Raw genomic sequence first — 18620 nt, forward strand, 5'->3', positions numbered from 1 at the left:
TTGTCTTGAACTAATCATTCAAAATTTTTTGGGAAATTTTCATCTATACACATTTATAACGATGAATTCTACAATATTTATTCAAAAGATCATAAACCATTTTTGCGATTAAGTTTTTGTACATTGCTTCCCATATAATAGCAATTAGCAGCTGTAGTTTCATCATCATCATTATCATCATCATCATCATCATCATCATCATCATCATCATCATCATCATCATCATCATCATCATCATCATCATCATCATCATCATCATCATCATCATCATTACTATTGGTGTTGTTGTTTTTAGGAGAATCTAAAGCGTTCATACCTAAATTCATTTTATAAAAACGAATGTCAATGAGCGTAAAAATATTAATTAATTTTCTAAATAAGCAGTTTGAGAAGGAAGTTCTTTTGCTTTAAATCTATTTAATTCATATTATGTAAGCCTCTTAGCTTAAAAATCACCGTAAGCAAATTTTAGATGCGACAAAAACTTTTTTATTCTAAAAGCGCATCAAAAAAAGGTTATTAAAAAGTAAAAAAAAGTTTAACATTTTATAAAGTAAAAAATGACTAAATAGGCGGGGAAAATTTAATAACTATTCACAGCAGGAAAGCTATATTCTTCCGTACAAATTCTCAAGAAAGATTGTTGCTTTTTGTTGCTTAACACGCCTAAATCTTAATTTGGAGAAATAAAGTATTATAGCAACTATTTGTTAGTTCATATAAAAGTTATGTTCTATCCAATTATTATTTCATTATTATCATGTAAGATTGATAAAGATTTGGTAACCTTTTTTTTTTTAAAATAAAAACTATGCAAAAAAGTATCAAAAAGATTGAATGTGTAAGAATTGATTGTGTGACACTAATATCCTTGTACAGTTACATTATCTTTATCATTACATTATGATTAAAAGATGTTTTCCACTCGTTCTTCGCATCACTGATGTGTTTTTGTCACCTTAAAGATGTGTTTTTGTCACAGAAAGCTTATCGGCAACATCTCAAGTCAAACAATCTTTGTTTCTTCACGGGAAATAGTCACCTTTTTACACAGTTGTTATTAAACATCGAAGACACTGCTTTAAAAGAAAATGTTTTAAGTAAAGAAAACTTGTTAAATTAAAGCAGCTGCAGTTCTTCAATAAAAAAATTAGATTCCAAGTATTGTGTGTGTGATGATGATGTCAATGAAGGTAAACACTTGTTGGATTTCTTGTTTTTATTATTTTTGTACTTTCAATTTTCATCATTCCAAGCTTACTTGGGAAAAGGTGGGGAGTATTTTTGTTTTAATTATTAGAATTTCAGAAAAACGTTTAATCTCTATATCTTTATTTAGATAACAAGCTTTTTTTTCTTTTTTAAAGCAAAATTCTTTTTTTACATAAGATTTTTCTTTTTACACATTGCTTTGTCCTGTTGTTCAAAACGTAACAAGGGGAGAAAAAAATTTGTGTTATCATAAAAGTTTCGACAGGCCAAAATAATGAAAGACTGAAAGTATATTTTCACGTTTTATCTAATTGTAATGTTGACTTAATAAATAGCACTTAGAGTGAATCAATAGAATTTTATCGATGTGTTTAATTAAACAAGAAACTTCTCAATAATCAACAATCAAAAAATGTAAAAATAAATATTTTTTTTTTTAACGTAAAAGTATTTTTTTATTGGTATACTGAGACTTTCTGTTAGGAGAACTTAAAACGTTGTTATTGTTTTACCTCAATTTTTGTATTTGATATTTTTCCATAGGAGTCCTCCTCTTTAAGGACACTTACAACCCCGCTTAAAACTTCTTTAAGCACGCATCTTACATCTAAACCAAAATTAACAACGCCAACAGCGATTTGTAAGAATTCATTGTTAAGGAATGATAAAAGTCTTCAAATAGAAGGAACATCCGGTTCAACAAAAAACATATTTAGTACTTCTTTTAATGAGGCTCGTAACTTATTTGTATCTCGGAATGCTCATAACATAATTCTAGAAAAAGCGCGACCACGATCGCGAACATGGACACAAGGTCAGACTGAGTTGAAAAAAGGTCAAACATCAAGTTTACTGTATACGCCTGTTGTATTTTCAACCAATTTCTCAGAAAAAATAAAACCTTTTAAGTTAAAAGTTGATCAAAAAACGAAGTGTCTTCGAAAACTCAACGAAATTGTCGGAAAAATATTAAAAAAGAATTTAGAACATTGGCGTTATGATCCAGATCTATCTAGAAAACGATGTACAGTGTTAAGTCAAATCATCGAGACAACGATAAAAACAACTTTAAATGTCGATCAAAATGTTTACAAAGTTGTTGCAATTATTTTTATAAGTGCTGTCCGCGGAGATGGAATGAAACATGCATGTCAATGCAGTTGGTACCCTGATACTGATTTATTTGTTACAGAAACCTTTCGTCGTGAAGACTTAACTGCAGTTGCAAATGTTTTTGCTACGTTAATTGAACGAGGAGATACTTGAACGCATTTTTTGAAAGAAAAAACAAAGCTATGTATGAGGGGTGTTTATCTAAACTAAAAGATCTTTGAGACAATTGTTTTTGTGAGCGAACTTCAGAACGAAATATTACAAGGTTTAACTTTGTTTAATTAAGATTTTAAAATCATCCGCGACAGCTAAAAAAATAGAAAGCAAAAAGTAATATAAAATCAGTATATCAGCGAATTAACGATTAACGTACGAAAAAGATCTCAGGGAAAAATCTTTCAAGGAAAAAAACTTTAAATGCGAAATTACTTTACTAACTTTATATAAAATATGAAGTTTGATGGGAATAAATAAAATCAAAAATCCTAATATCGGCTTCTATCAGCTGTATGTATGTATGTATGTATGTATGTATGTATGTATGTATGTATGTATGTATGTATGTATGTATGTATGTATGTATGTATGTATGTATGTATGTATGTATGTATGTATGTATGTATGTATGTATGTATGTATGTATGTATGTATGTATGTATGTATGTATGTATGTATGTATGTATGTATGTATGTATGTATGTATGTATGTATGTATGTATGTATGTATGTATGTATGTATGTATGTATGTATGTATGTATGTATGTATGTATGTATAAATTATATTCACATATAAGAAAGCACCTTGTTACTTAATCATAATAATATTTATTTTTGCTGCCGACTTTTAAAAAAAGATTTTTTCTAACGATTCCAAGTATGGTATGAGTTTCTTTAAACATTAGAAAAAACAATTTTTCTAATGTTTAACTACAAATATTCTAAGTATGAAAGTTATACTCTAGAAACATTATGTCCAATTCAGAATTTGAACAGCAAAGAAGAAGATGCAAAAATTTATATAGAAAATATTGTCTACCTGCAGTAGTAATCTCTTTAAGGTTTGTAATTCTTGTGATAAAAATCTATTTTTTTCAAGAAGTTCAATGTTACTTTTTCGATATTCTTGAGCTTTTTTCAAAAGATCTTCGTTACATAACTCAATCAAAGAGAATATTCTTCTATTTCCATTATCACCATAAACCTCCTGTTTTACAGAAAAACGTTGCTCGTCTCCCCAATTACTTTTAGGAGCAGGTTTTGATTGAGAGTAGACTTCCATTTCTTCTTTTAGTTTTTTACGTTTGCTTGAATTTACTTATGATAATAGTTTCTTAACTGAAAGCTTAACAAAAAAATTATCACTTGAAATATATTTTTTAAATACTTAGTTGTATATATATACTCATTTTTATAAAGTTAACCACAATGACGAGAAGTTTCGTCATTAAATTATGCAATAAGTCAAAGTTATTATAGGAATATTACATCACATAAGACTTTTAGTTGAAATATATAATTCCCGATAAATTACACATTTGACATGTTGAAACTTCTTTAATTTATTTAGATAATGTCACTGTAGATTTACTTTAAATTATTAACTAATAATTTAAAGTTCTGCCTCACAATCTTATATTCGTTGAAATTTTAAAAAACTAGGTTTAAAGTATTATAAGAAACGTTGCGCGGCAAAGTACAGTCAACAGCAACTTGAACAAATGCTTAGCAAGTGTCGAAAACTGCGAAGAAGTTTGGCAAAAAACACTTTATATTTTCAGATAACAACATTCCCGGAATGCCAGAATTTATTCATGCAAAAAACAAACCAGTTCACCAGATGCAAAATTTAAATGTAAGAAGTTTGCACCAAAGTTTCTTGGTTGACGTTATCCAGTTAAGGTTTTTCTCGCTATAAAGAAGACCAAAGATCCAGCAATCAATGCAGTATATATCGTCAAAATTCTTTGCCAAAGTTGTTAAAATTTATCAGCAAACATCATTTACAAGATAAATATTTTTTTGGCCTGACCTAACCATATCTCATTATGCAAAAACAACAAAGAATTGGCTAAATGAGCACTATACCTTTGGCTAAATTGAACAATATACCTTTTGTGCAAAAGCATATAAATCCAACGAATGTTCTAAAAGCCAGGCTAATCGAGGGCTTTTAGTCCATTTTGAGTGATATAGTTTATAAACAAGGTTGGGTGGCAAGGAATGCAAAATTAGCGAAGTGGATCAAATGACAATAAAAAAGATCGATATGAAAATTGTCCAGACCATGAAGAAGGGTTTTGAAGTAAATTACGAAAAATTGAAGAACAGGAACCTTTTTCTATTTTGTGAATTGTGAGCTGTTTTCATCCCTGTTTTTCATGCCGTTTTGATAAAATAAACAGAAAATAAAAGAGAAAAGTGACGTAGAAACAAGTGTTTTAATTTTGTCTCAAAACTTTGGGTTATAAATGACCCGTTCTATAATTTTTGAAATTCTGAACTCGATGGAATTTTTCTTGTGTATAACTTTCATACTTAAACACTTGTAGTAAAACAACAGAAACTCATAATATACTTGGCACCATCAGTAAAAATCTTTTCTTTTTTTTAAAGTTGGGAGTAAAAAAATCTGCTGTTGATTTCGGTGATGAAACTATTAGTATATCATATGATGATGTATCTACGGGGAAGTACCAACATTTGTCTTAAATTTCAGTGTATTAAAGTTATCACAGTATAAACGTTTTTTTTTTTTAATGTGTCAACATGTCTAGTTTTGTAGCAGATAAAGTGTTTTTGCGGGCAACTTTGTGACATTATTTTTTTCAAAAAAAAACAAAACTGCAGCTTAGGCGCACAGAATACTTGTCGAGACGTATGGTGAGCATTCTTCATTAGAAAACACATTCAGAAACTGGTTTCGACGCTTCAAAACCAATGTTTATGATCCGGACGATAAAGAACGCTCTAAGGCACAAAAAAAATTTGAAGATATTTGAGACCAGCTCTAAGGGATAAAAGGCCAGAATACCAACACAGGCATGATAAGGTGATTTTATTACACGATAATGCTTGGTCACATGTTTCAAAATCTGTAAAAACTTATTTAGAATCACTCAAACGGGAAATCTTATCCCACCAGCTTATATATAGTAGTAATAAGTAGTAATCACTTCAAGTGATTACTACTTATTCCGTTCGATGGCTGATGGCTGATCAACACTTCCAAACATATGCAGAAACTAAAAACTGGATCAATACGTGTATATCATCAAAGAACGTATCGTTTTTTCGTGATATACACGTACATATAATACAAGTTTTATTAAAAACATTTAAATTTATAACTATACATACAGACTTAACTAATATTTAGTGTGATCACCTTCATTTACAATAACATCTTGGAGCCTTTTATTTATACTTTTATACAGATTTTCAATAAATGGGATGGGGATATTATACCATTCTTCTTTTAGAACATTCCAAAATTCATTTACATTATTTGCCAACCTTTCCATAATCTTTCTGTCTAAGTAGTCCCACACATGTTCGATTATGTTCAAATCAGGGCTCAGAGGAGGCCAAAGCATGGTTTGAAGCACTCCGTTGGGATCTTTATCTTGTTGTAGGATAAAATAATCCCCGATCAGTTGTCGTCCAGAAGGCACAGTATAATTATGTAAAATATTTTTATATTTTTCACCTGTAAGCTTTTCTGTTATTCTAACAATATCCCCTACCCCTTTTATTGAAATACACCCCCAAACTTGAATATTCCCAACACCATGTTTGATAGTTGATGCTAGACATGGTTCCTTCGATGCCTCTCCCTTTCTTCGCCTAACATACTGACATCTATTCGTCCCAAATATTTGAAATTTAGATTCGTCTGTAAATAATACCTTGTCCCATTGATTTTTCTGCTGCTCTTTGTGCTCTCTGGCGAACTTTAATCTTTTTTCTTTATTATCTATGCATAACAAAGGTTTTTTAATAGCTACACAGCCTTTTAATCGAGATTTTAATAAAGATCGTCGCACAGAAGATGCATGTACTAAAGTTCCACTAGATCTTTTAAGATCTTGAACGAGTTCTGCGCTTACTTTCTTGCGATTTCGTAGCGCTGTTATTTTTAAAAACTGGTCTTCACGTAAGCTTAACTTCTTGGGATGACCAGACTTCTTTTTATCCACTACATCACCAGTTGCATTATATTTTTTAACTACTTTATGAACTGAGGCTCGCGAACAATTCACACGTTTGGCTAATTTAACTTGACTATAGCTCTCTTCATGTAAAACAATGATGCGATTTCTGTCATTTATTGATATTTTTGGCATTTTATTCGTACTGAAAAGTAATTTTATTAAAAAACAAAATTTTTGAAATAAGAAAAAAATTTTTTAAAAGAAAAAATCTGTAGTTAACACGAGAACTCAACAGTAAGTAAGAATTCTTCTCCACGTTTTTTATTTATCTAAAAACATTTAACAATAATAATTTTAAACAAAATAGATAAATAGTACAGTGGTTGATGTAATCAATTTCAAGTGTTGATCCTTGTCCTCAATAAGTAAACAAACATTATAAGTGGGTGAAAAATGATACGAGTTGAAACCATCTTATAAATATTAATAAAAAAAGTTATATTATTAACGAAATCATTAACTAATAATAAATAAATATAGCTTTATTTAAAACAATATCTTAGTTTAAAAACTCAATATTATTTACTTATATTTATATAAATGTACATTTTTAAAAGAATTTCTTAGGTGCTACTTTCTTTTGCACAGTACTGTATATATATACATATATATATATATATATATATATACATATATATATGCAGTATTGGACAAAACATTTGCAACCAAATAATGCTTATTTAGTTTCTTTATATAAAAGTGCTGCATTTTTTCAATTTAGAGAAATAACTATGTAACTGTTTAGAGACAAAGTTCTTCAAGTTTTATCCATCACAAAGCTCATTATTTGTACACAAAAATTAATGAATTAATCAAAAGTATTAAAAAAAGTTCATTTCCTTCTGGACAAAACAAGTGCAACTCGACAAAATGTTGATCAAGCTGTATTTCACTATCAATATTTTGTGGCGAATCCTTTGTTGTTGATCACAGCCTTGCATCTTCGAGGCATAGATTCAATCAGGTGATCAATGAAACTTTGAGTATCGCTGCCCAGGTCTTTTGGATTTGTTCAAACAGTTGATCCTTACCCAACTAGCACACAACGTTAAAACAACAATGAAACAACGTTGTAACAACGTTGATCAACGTCGATCAACGTTATTTCAACGTTTTTTCAACGTTGTGTGCTAGCAGGGTATTACGAACACTTTCACGATTAATTCTGCGGTTGACAATCTCCCACAGGTTCTCGATAGGGTTGAGATCCGGAGATTGAGGCGGCCAATCCATCACCGATAGGTGGTTGTCTTGAAACCACTGCTTGACTACTTTTGCAGTGTGTTTCGGATTGTTGTCTTGCTGAAAAACCCATTTTATTGGCATATTCCATTCAGCATGAGGTAACATAACATGTTTCAGGATATTTTTATACATGAAACGGTCCATTATTCCATCGTTTCGATGTATTGGACCTAGACCGTTAGCAGAAAAACACCCCCAGACCATTACATTGCCTCCATAATGCTTCATGGTCTTATGGTAGTAACGTAAACCGAGGCGTTTTCCGGCCGGTCGACGTACACGGCAAATGCCATCGCTCCCAATGATGTTGAACTTCGATTCATCGCTGAACAGGAAAGTTCGCCATTTCTGCACATTCCAGTCAATATGAGATGTAGAAAACAGGAGTCTTTTCTTCTGGTTTTTTAGTTAAATCAGCGGTTTCTTTGCAGGGCGTCGAGAAAACAATCCGGCTTCAACAGCACGTTGTCTGATTGTTCTGTCCGATACAGGCAGCTCTAATTGCTTTTGTATCTCGACTGATGATATCCAAGGATCCTTCTTGACGGATCTAACGATAATAGAATCCTCTCTAGAAGTGGTGGAACGCGATCTTCCACCTTTGTTATCTGCTGCCAACTTCCCCGTAGAACGATATTTGGAACATAGTCTTGATACGGTCTATTTTTTCACGCGATATTTATCACAAATAGTTTTTTGTGACATTCCACTTACGTAATCGCCAATAATTTTCTTTCTTAGTTCCAATCCAAGACTGTCGGGAGCCATTTTTGCACTTGAAGTCATAAAAATAATAAAAATAAATAATCACGCTTCTCAAGGCTTACCGTGTTATATTTACCTTGTGATGATACAATAATGCTCTGTGGAACACAACGTCTTGGTTGGATGTGGACTGTATTGATGTAATGAAACACTTGTTGTATTTCACTTCTTGTATTGATGTTCTTCGATAAAACACTTTGATAAAACTCACTTCGATAAACTGTCTTGAAAATATTGACTGATTGACTTCCATATACTGACTGAATTACATGTCGATTTACATGTCTCTTATATAGTAAAATGAACCTGTGTGAACCTGTTCTGGAAGATTCCAGATGCTTTTTTTCAATGCTTCTGGAAGCTTCTGGATTCGTCTGGATGCTTCTGAATGTTTCTGGATATTTCTGGATGCTACTGGATGCTTCCAGATGCTTCATCTGGAAACTTCTGGAAGCTTCTGCATGCTTCTGGAAACTTCTGGAAACATCTGGATACTTCCTTTAATTATTAAAAAACTTCCGTGACGTTGACACGGACCAGACTTAAGAAAATGAAACAAACCAAAAAAGTTGCACTTGTTTTGTCCGCTGCAAAATGGCACTTGTCAACGAAATTCTGCCTGTGTGCTGTCACCTGTCAGCTGATTACTCATGTCATGGCATGCTATGACTCCAGACTCCTGAACTGTTTGCTGTGGTAGTATAGTTCATTTCGTTTTTAAGACGTAAAATTAGGAACACTTTTTAGCATTGTTCGATGTTGGTTGCAAATGTTTTGTCCAATACTGTATATAGTATTGTAGAAATTATGTTAATATTTCCAGTAAGAGTGCTCAATACAGCGTAGAATAAGTAGAGCGAATATATTATTATTATTATTATTATTATTTTTATTATTATTATTATTATCATTATTATTATTATTATTATTATTATTATTATTATTATTATTGTTAATATTATTATTATTATTATTATTATTATTATTATTATTATTATTATTATTATTATTATCATTATTATCATTATTATTATTATTATTATTATTATTATTATTATTATTATTATTATTATTATTATTATTATTATTATTATTATCATTATTATTATTAATATTATTATTATTATTATTATTATTATTATTATTATTATTATTATTATTATTATTATTATTATTATTATTATTATTATTATTATTGTTATTATTATTATTATTATTATTATTATTATTATTATTATTATTATTATTATTGTTATTATTATTATTATTATTATTATTATTATTATTATTATTATTATTATTATTATTATTATTATTATCATTATTATTATTAATATTATTATTATTATTATTATACAAACTAAATAATTAGTTTGGTTTATATTACATTACTTAAAGTTTCACGCAATAGCGATCATCAGATGTTTTAAACCGTAAAAAGACGTAACGACAAAAAATACGAAAAAAAGTGCAATGGAGTGTTTGCTATGATGGCATTAAAGTTTTTTATTAAAAATTTATTTTCATGGCGGCACTTTGATGTTAGCTCGCTTTGTTTATTGAAAAAGCCTAGTTTCGACGTAATAATGTGGTACTTTTCGGTCAAGCACAAGTTGCAGTAATTTTCACCAGGTTTAAATGGTTCTGCCTGATCGAGGATGTTCCACGTAAAGATGGGTTCTAAACCTTTACTTTTACATTCCCATACAAATTTAGAAAGTTCAGTGGAGTTTGCCTTACTTTCATAACGAAAAGAATTCCTATGCTTATACCATCTGTCTTTAAAGATTTCTTCAGTAAGCCCAATATAATAATGCTTCTTGCTGCTGAGTTTTTACATTGCAAATATAAATAAGGTTTTTTTTAACACATTTTCCATTTAGTATATATAACCAAGTTAGAAAAAAACCGTGGTAGATCATTTTTATAGTGCTCTCGATCTAGACTTGTTATAATTTAACTTATCACCAAATACGGTATTAACGCAACACCAAACATGGCGATTGCGTAGTACCAAACACAACAAACAAGCTCTTAAAGTAGACTAAAATGTTTTTACGTAGCATAAACTAAAACTTCTTTTGCACTTTTCATGATATTTTAGAGATGAATTAGTTACATACGAGAAATTACGCAAACGATTGTTTTTATCTTATAATGGAATAATGATAAATTATTGAAAATAATGATTTCTCTATCAACTTGTCCACCAATTTTTATAAGGTTGATTTCTTATATACCTATGGTAAAGTAATTTCTAAAGTAATAAAAATCAAGGAAAAAATAAAAGAAATATCTCCAACACAAATGTGTTTCTGTACGTCACTACCTATGCACTCTTTAGCACCTTTGCATTATGGAGCATCAGGGGAGCAAAATTCTGAAAACCAACTTTTGGCAATCCTTTTTTTATGATTTGATTCTAAAATTTTAATAAATTTCTAGCTGAATAGATCCTAAAGTATTAGATTTTAAAATTGAATTTGAACAGAATAAATGCGCTTTTTGCTGCAAAAAAAACTCTTCCCCTAAAATTAATTTTTGACCAACATTATCAAAATAACCTTGAGGTCATAAATACACTGTTAGGTAATGCAATAGGCTTTTCGAAAAGAATTCCACTTTTTGTTGTTCAGTTTAGGGTGTATACTAACAAGTTACGAAGATAAACCCCGCCCCCCCGCCCCTGCCCCCGCCCCTGCCCCCGCCCCCTGCCCACCGTTTACGCCATTTGGAAATTAAGCAATTGGAAAACATTTGATTCTTCTTCTTTGATATTCTTTTTATTTCATTCCTTACCAATTTTACTCTAGCATAACATAACTTAAGGATCGTTTGCGAAAATCGCTATTCACTGTCGAAATGCTGAGTTACTTTCTACAAATGTTATCCTATAAACAATTCCCTACTTATATTATGATAGTGTTAATGATATTTTTTGAATACCTACATTAATACTGCTGTTGATGGATCTTAGTTACTACTAATCTCATTATCATAACCGACAGTTAAGTGTAAGCATTGATAATAGAGCAACTCTTTTTTTATGCAAATTTAACGCTCAGTAAAAATGTCCAAGAAGCTTACCAAAATTCGTTTATAAAAGCTTTTGATAAAATTAAAGGCTTTATCCCAATAGAAAAACAAAAAGTCTGAAAAACAAAGACTAAAAATTCTAAATGGTCGGATTCTAGTCCCAAATCAGACAGATTCGAATCATCTTTTTGGGAGTTGGGTTGTTAAAGATTTTAGCACCAAAGAATTCATCGAACAAGATCAAAACTTTGCTTTATCCTCGCCATCATCAGTGAAACAGGTGACCTTTAAAACCTTTATTTCTAAGCTAAACGAAAAAGGGAAGCGTTGTACAACTAATATTAAAGTTGTTTTTTAAAAAAAAAAACACCACTGAGAAAGATTTGCTAATAGCTCGGCGTGCCGCAAATAATAGACGGGATAATATCAGTTATCACATTTTAAAGAATTGAAAAAGTTCAACAAAAATGATTGCTCAATTAATTGATCAACGAGGGATGTTTATCTGAGCTTTTAGTTTTTTTTTTCGAAACCTGACTGAGTAGATCTGGATATGAAATATTACATCACGAATTACCTTCAAGATTTCCGCCTTTTAGTGTGTTTTTTTTTCGAAAAAGTAAAAACAAAATTAAAAAAATAGTCGAATAAAATTACTGGTACTTTTAAAAAGTACATTAAAACGAATCGTTAAAATGATTGATACAGAGGTAAATGAGGACAACAACCTGGGTTGTGCAAATCTTCTAAGTAGCTAGTGTATCATCATGCCCTATCAGAAGGATGTCAGGATGATTCACACTTTAACACAAATTCAGATGTTTATGTGTAACGATTGGAAAGACTTTATGTGGTACCATCCTATGCCTAAAAGTATTTGATTTTGTAGACCTTTCAATTCATCCTTCAATTTATCCTTCAATTCATCTTTCAATTTATCTTTTAATTCATCTCTCAATTCATCCTTCAACTCATTCTTCAATTTATCCTTTAATTCATCCTTCAATTGAATCTTTAATTCATAACTTAATTGATTCTTTAATTCATCATTTAATTCATCCTTTAACTTATATTTCAACTTATAAAAAGTGAATTTATACTATTGAAAGTTGAACTTTTAAATGACAAGTTAATATTTGCTGTTTTCAAGTTTAAACGAAGTATGAAAGATAGAAAAGTCCTCGCCTGTATTATTTGAAGTTCATCGATGTGGAATAGCCTAATCTGTGAAGCAACACCAAACAAAATAAATATATCTAGTATATGGTAGTTGGTGTAAAATTCTAGCAACTGTGTATAAAACTCTCACTCACGCCGAAGAAAATAATTCATTCACCAGCATCTCTTGCTATATTAACAGAAGAGATAGCAGTCAACATAAACAATTTGTAATTATCAAACTCAAAGTAAATGATCAAAATTAGACAACTAACCTGGGTTCGTGCCATGAATAGTTCGGACCATCAGTTAAATATGGCAAAATGGATTTGGATTTTATATTGATAAACTGTAACGTTTTATAATATTTGAAGAGTTTGAAACAATAAACGACAACTACATTAAAGAATACAGCTTTTTTTTGGTTTTAAAGATGTTTAAATTAAAGAAGGTTTTGTTTATGATGATATTAAAACAAAAGATTTTGTCTTATTTGTGCAAGTCTTTAACAATAATGATGGTATACATTTTCTTAATATAAAATCAATAATTACAGGGCAATTATTATGAATCAACTAAAGATTTTGGATTTTCTTTTACATGGTCTGAAAGATTAATTGGTCAAATTTAATAATCTACATAGATTTGTCCATAATATCTAATAAATCAATAAAAATTACGTTTTTGCCGAACTAGTTTTATTTCTTTTTTTTTTTTTTTCCAAATTTAACACTCTTAATAATGATGATTTTTTTAAATTAATATATGATTGAGTGAATGGTTACTACAATAAAAAGCAATAAAAAGATGTCGATATTCATTATGTACAAATATATTTAAAATAAATAAAAACGTTTTATTGAACTTTTTAAGTCCTTAAAAAAGGCTCAATTAGAATGAGAAACTTTAACTTTTCTGGAAAGTCAAGAGGAGTCAAAGACATTTTTAAAAAGTTTTAATATCAGTATATACAAACACATTTCAATAGTTTTTACTGGCGCATACTGGCGCTTTTGTCCAAAAAATGTAATTATTTTGTGAGAAAAAGAGTCTTTTTCTTCCGAAAATTATGGTGAAAAAATTTTCTGGCAAATAGTTTGTAAGTTTTCGGGAACTAAAATTGCTTTTTTGGGAAATTATTGTTTTTAATAGTTTAGTCTCTTGAATTTAAAATTTCATATAAAAAAATTAATAGTTAATCTAACAAAAACACAGTTTAGCATTAAAAGAAAAAGTCCTATTTTCATGGATTTAAAAATAAGCTCCTAACCATCTCTCTGGTTCCTAACGTCTTGCCGCAAAAATCTATGGAGTTCCTAGTCAGGTAGTCAGGAACTTGGCAACAACTTGGGGAGCTCTGGCATCTGGCTTTGCCCTTGATGAAGGAAAGTTTGAAGCTCTTTGTGAAGAAACCGAAAAAATCTATTTTGACTCTTTGCAAGGTATAGGGTGGTATCTAATCACTCCTACTCTACACAAAATCTTAAAACATGTTCGTGAAACGATTGCAAATTGCGTGCTACCTATTGGTCTTACCAATGAAGAGGCTGGAGAAGGAATTAACAATGTTTTTTGCGAGATGTAAGAATAGTTCACTCACGAAAATCTTAATGGTTAAATGGCATGTCTGATCTCTGTCATAGACTTATGGCCATAAGTGACCCAGTCATCCTTGAAGTTTCATACAAAAAGAAGCAGCTGAAAATGAGAAAGTGTAACCCCTGTCTACAGCAATGCTTTCGATCTTGAAACAACCAATGATTTCTCTAACCGAGGTTGAAACAGAAAGCGATGAGTCTGACATTGAAGATACAGACGTTTGAAAAAAGCAAAAAGAAAAATTTCAAAATTTTATTGATGTTTTCTGCAAATAGATACTATTTTTATTGTTTTTTTCTTTTTATAACATTACAGTGTTTTAGTACCGTCTTAGGTTTTTTTTCGCATTTTCGACCAAAATTGACCACTGTGAGCCTGTGAAAAAAAATTTTTTTTTTTTCTTTTATCTCTGTTACGAAGTTCAAATTATATTCAAGTTTCTATTCTTAGGAATCATAGTTGAGCTGTAATCGTTTTCAAGTTACTATCATTTTTTAAAAATCAACAAAGAGCTGACCTTTCTAAAAAGTTGGTACTGAAATGTTTGGAAAAAAAGTTCATTAACAGCGTACTTTGATCATATCAACAACAAAAAAAACTCCAAAAATCGTGAAAAAATTGCGGAAGCTTTTTTTGTAGGCCTGCGTGTATGAAAATCGCTCGTAGTGCTTTGATCTGGCAGTAAAGTGAAAATGATACAGCTGTTATTTTAGAATGGTATTAGTAAAATCTATTTTTGTTACACACGTTCACATGACCAGGATGGCCGAGTGGTTAAGGCGTTGGACTTAAGATCCAATGGACGTATGTCCGCGTGGGTTCGAACCCCACTTCTGGTAATTCGTTTTTGTTCTGAAGAGTTCATTAATAAAAACAACCTTTTATATTTCGCTTGACCTTTCTCCGATTTTGCGTACAAAAACAATTTTTGATCTAAAGAGGCTAAAAGAAATACATTAATTTAACACAGTTTAATTGTGTTTGGTTTAGAAAAGAAAATATTGACAGCAACTGCACCGTATATACAACAGGTACGTCGAGGTCTACTTAATCTTTTAACGATTTCAAGTTTTCCGAACTCTTCGAAAGTTTTCCCGTATGGAGTAAACGTAAGAAACTGCCAAGTGCTACTCCCTAGGCAATTTCTTACGTTTATCACACATTAGTTATATCCAGGCTTGGACTGGGCCGCCGGGATACCGGGAGATTCCCGGTGGGCCAGTTGGCATAAAAAGTTATATTATAATTTTAGTAAGGCTACATTTTATTTTTCAAATAAAATGTAAATTAAAATTAAACTAAAAATAGAATAAATTTTTTGCTGGCCTCTAATTACATCTAATTAAAGGCCATCTGCCGGCTAATTATATAAATTTTGGCGGCCATCTTGAGCTGATCGAAAGTAGTATTATGTTAATAGTGAGTTTAAGCATGCGCGCGTTATCTTTAGGCGGTGCTAGTACAAGCGTTAGCAAGTATGCTACCACTGGAAGTTTAAAAAACGTTAAGCACCTAAAAACTTCAAGCGCGTTTTAAGTCATTAATTATTCATAACTTATTTTTAAGTTAAAATTACTTCCGAAAAATATCTGTGCTATAAACAATTAAAACGATCTTACAAGAAAATTTGTATCAAATTTTACATTTAATTTAAAGATGACATGTTAGAGAGTTACGAGAGACACTCTTTTTAAAGCATGAGATGGAAATATTATCGATGACGTAGAATTTGATTTATTATACGATATTAATAGATCTAAAAATGATTACCCTTATTGAAATTACAAACATTTTGAATTAAATGAGCTAGATAACGCTGAAGCGTGGTCAGAGTTTCGATTCCAAAATATAGATATTTGGGTTGCTCAGAAAGTTTGATGCTAGTGTAACGAAAGATCAGCTTCAAACGGAATTATCGGAATTTGCAAGGAAATCGGAAAGTTTCGAAATAACTCTTTAAGATGAATATAATTTGATATTTGACACGAAAGTATCTGACTCTGTCTCGGACAACATGCAACAATATAAATCCGAAGAATCTGAAACTGTCTTTACAATCCCAGAAGTGGAAAACAGTGGCAGCCACAGAAATAAATGCAAATCTTGCAAAAAATGTATTGTTTGTTGTACTTTGTCCTCCAGAAGTTTAACTTACATAGTCTTGCGTATTCAAATTTGTTTCTGGCTTACCAATTTGTGCTGACACTATCCTCATCATAAGTTGCTTGTGAAAGGTCATTTTCGAAATTGAAATATATTTTGAACAGATTAAAAATTTTGATGAGCCAGTCAAGTTTACAGTCATTCATGCTGATGTCTTGTGAAAAAGACCTTCCGAGAATTAATAACGATGCAATAATTGATGTCTTGGCATTGACTAGTCAAACGATGAAAAAGTTGCTATACTAGTCAATATTGAATAGCGATTGTGTCTACTATTTCTAGACTCCAACTTACAACAGTGTTTTAGAAATATTTATTTTTATCAATATTTAGGCTGGGAAGTTTAAATTTTTTTTTATACTTTAAATAATAATAAACAATAATGCGTCTAAAAATAAAAAGTCCTTTACTAATATAATATAGGTAAATTTAGAAAAATAAGGGCGTTAATCATATTCGCTGTCATGGACGGCGTGAAAGCTCTCGGCGCCCCATATATATATATGCATTAAATATATGCAACATACAATGAAGTGGGCCGCTGTTACCAAATTTCCCGGGCCGTTTTTTCAAGCCAGTCCGACCCTGGTTATATCCTCGAACTTTCTTTGTTGTTTTGTGTAACTTTCAGTTTGATAAATGTTCTACGTTGATTATAGAAGTAGGTATATGCCATCAAATGATAACACAAAAAAAATGTATCCGAAATCTTTGGCTTAGCTTTTATTAATAATGCTGATTTTCTTTATAACTTTGCGTAGTGAAAATACGTTTTAGCGCAAATTTGACTATTTTTAATGCAATAACTTTAATAAGCTTCACCTAATTATTTCCTTTTTGGCAACAACTGGTGTTGTTACGACTTTGAAATTATTCGACTGTCGACTAAATCGATTAATGTATTCTTCAAAGTCGACCAAAATCGACTAATGCATTTTTAAAATCAACATATGATAAGATTATAACAAAATTTTTATTCAAATATTTTGTTATAATCATATACTTTAATGTTGCTTGACAATTTATTTTTTAGATGCTATGAAACAAATAGAACTTTAAGAGAGTAAACAAAAAAACTAGGTGGTATGTAATACTGTTATAACAACAGATGCTGTTGTTATAACAAGAACATTTTCTTCGATCAATCTGAATTCATCTAATCTCTTAGATGAATTAAAATCGAATAAACAAACAAAAACGGAAATCACAACGTAAAGAATAAAATACAGATGGGTATTTTATATCATTTTTCACAACAATTAAAGCAAAAAATTAACAAAAAAATTAATAAAAAACAGTGGCGTAGATAGGTAGAAGCAGATGGGGCGACTAAACTTATTTTATGGTGGCAGATTTATAAAACTTTTTCGCATCCTTAACTGAGTACCATGACACATTACTTAACATTTTGGTTTAAAAAGCATCAACTGGTTATTATAACGAGAAAAAGGAAACATTAATGAAGTGGTGCTACATACAGTAAGCTAAGAGTTAAGTTAATGCGTTACAGCAAATAACCCACCCAATAAGAAAAAGACGTCGCGCCGTTGTTGTAATTTAGTTGTATTTTTGTTGCGACGCGACGTAACCTAACTCCAACGTCGTTCCGATATCGGCATTACGGAGTTATTCCAACTTTGGTCTGTCTAACATTGGAACAACAACGGAAAGAAGTTGTAAACCGACGTCAGAAAAGCTAACAATAAAACGACGTTGGAACAAAGTTGCTTTTTATAACGTTAAACCAACGTCAGTCTTATTAACGTTAAAACAACTTTGGAAACCGCTGAAAAAACAATTTAGAATTAAAAATAAAAATGGCGGATAAATGCTCAAGCATGGCTTTAGTACTAGCAAACATCAAGTTTTGAATTCCATGCGTAGTCACTTTAGCGCAATTATTTAATGGTTTTAGAATATATAACATGGTTTTTAGGTTTATTAATAGTATTATAATTAAAATTAATTATAAACAAAGAGAAGCATTTAATGTCTGCTTTCAAGCAGACATTAAATGCTACTCTGTTTAGAAAAAATACAAACTAAAATACAAAAAAAGTACATTTTCATTTTTTATTAATGAGTAAAAGTACGTTTTCAAAGCACTTTTTTTTATT

General features: G+C 30.4%; 1 protein-coding gene, 1 long non-coding RNA gene and 1 other non-coding gene across 6 annotated transcripts; 2 read left to right on the forward strand and 1 right to left on the reverse strand.

Moving 5' to 3' along the window:
* LOC149885918 (uncharacterized) lies at positions 1–3710 on the reverse strand. Of its 3 annotated transcripts, none has more exons than XR_016453831.1 (2): positions 3363–3710; positions 1–316 (listed from the first exon to the last, which is right to left on the reverse strand). It is a non-coding gene; the product is annotated as an uncharacterized LOC149885918 (long non-coding RNA). The 3 variants fall into 3 exon arrangements; XR_016453830.1 differs by having other exon boundaries at positions 12–316; positions 3363–3700; XR_016453829.1 differs by lacking the exon at positions 1–316 and adding an exon at positions 2514–2633 and having other exon boundaries at positions 3363–3605.
* Positions 577–4756, forward strand: LOC149885919 (uncharacterized). Of its 2 annotated transcripts, none has more exons than XM_090091980.1 (2): positions 577–1193; positions 1756–3136. In XM_090091980.1, the coding sequence occupies exons 1-2, from the start codon at positions 1176–1178 to the stop codon at positions 2476–2478; spliced, it is 741 nt and encodes a 246-aa protein (XP_089948106.1). In that variant the 5' UTR covers positions 577–1175; the 3' UTR covers positions 2479–3136. The 2 variants fall into 2 exon arrangements, with proteins under 2 accessions (XP_089948106.1, XP_089948105.1); XM_090091979.1 differs by having other exon boundaries at positions 894–1271; positions 1756–4756.
* A 10340-nt stretch (positions 4757–15096) lies between these two features.
* Trnal-uaa (transfer RNA leucine (anticodon UAA)) lies at positions 15097–15179 on the forward strand. Its single transcript has one exon. It is a non-coding gene; the product is annotated as a tRNA-Leu (tRNA).
* The last annotated feature ends 3441 nt before the right edge of the window (positions 15180–18620 follow it).

Source organism: Hydra viridissima, unplaced genomic scaffold (genome assembly GCF_058129835.1).
Source record: "Hydra viridissima isolate aposymbiotic clone 2 unplaced genomic scaffold, HvirCarnegie_v1 scaffold_7, whole genome shotgun sequence".
NCBI lineage: Eukaryota > Metazoa > Cnidaria > Hydrozoa > Anthoathecata > Hydridae > Hydra > Hydra viridissima.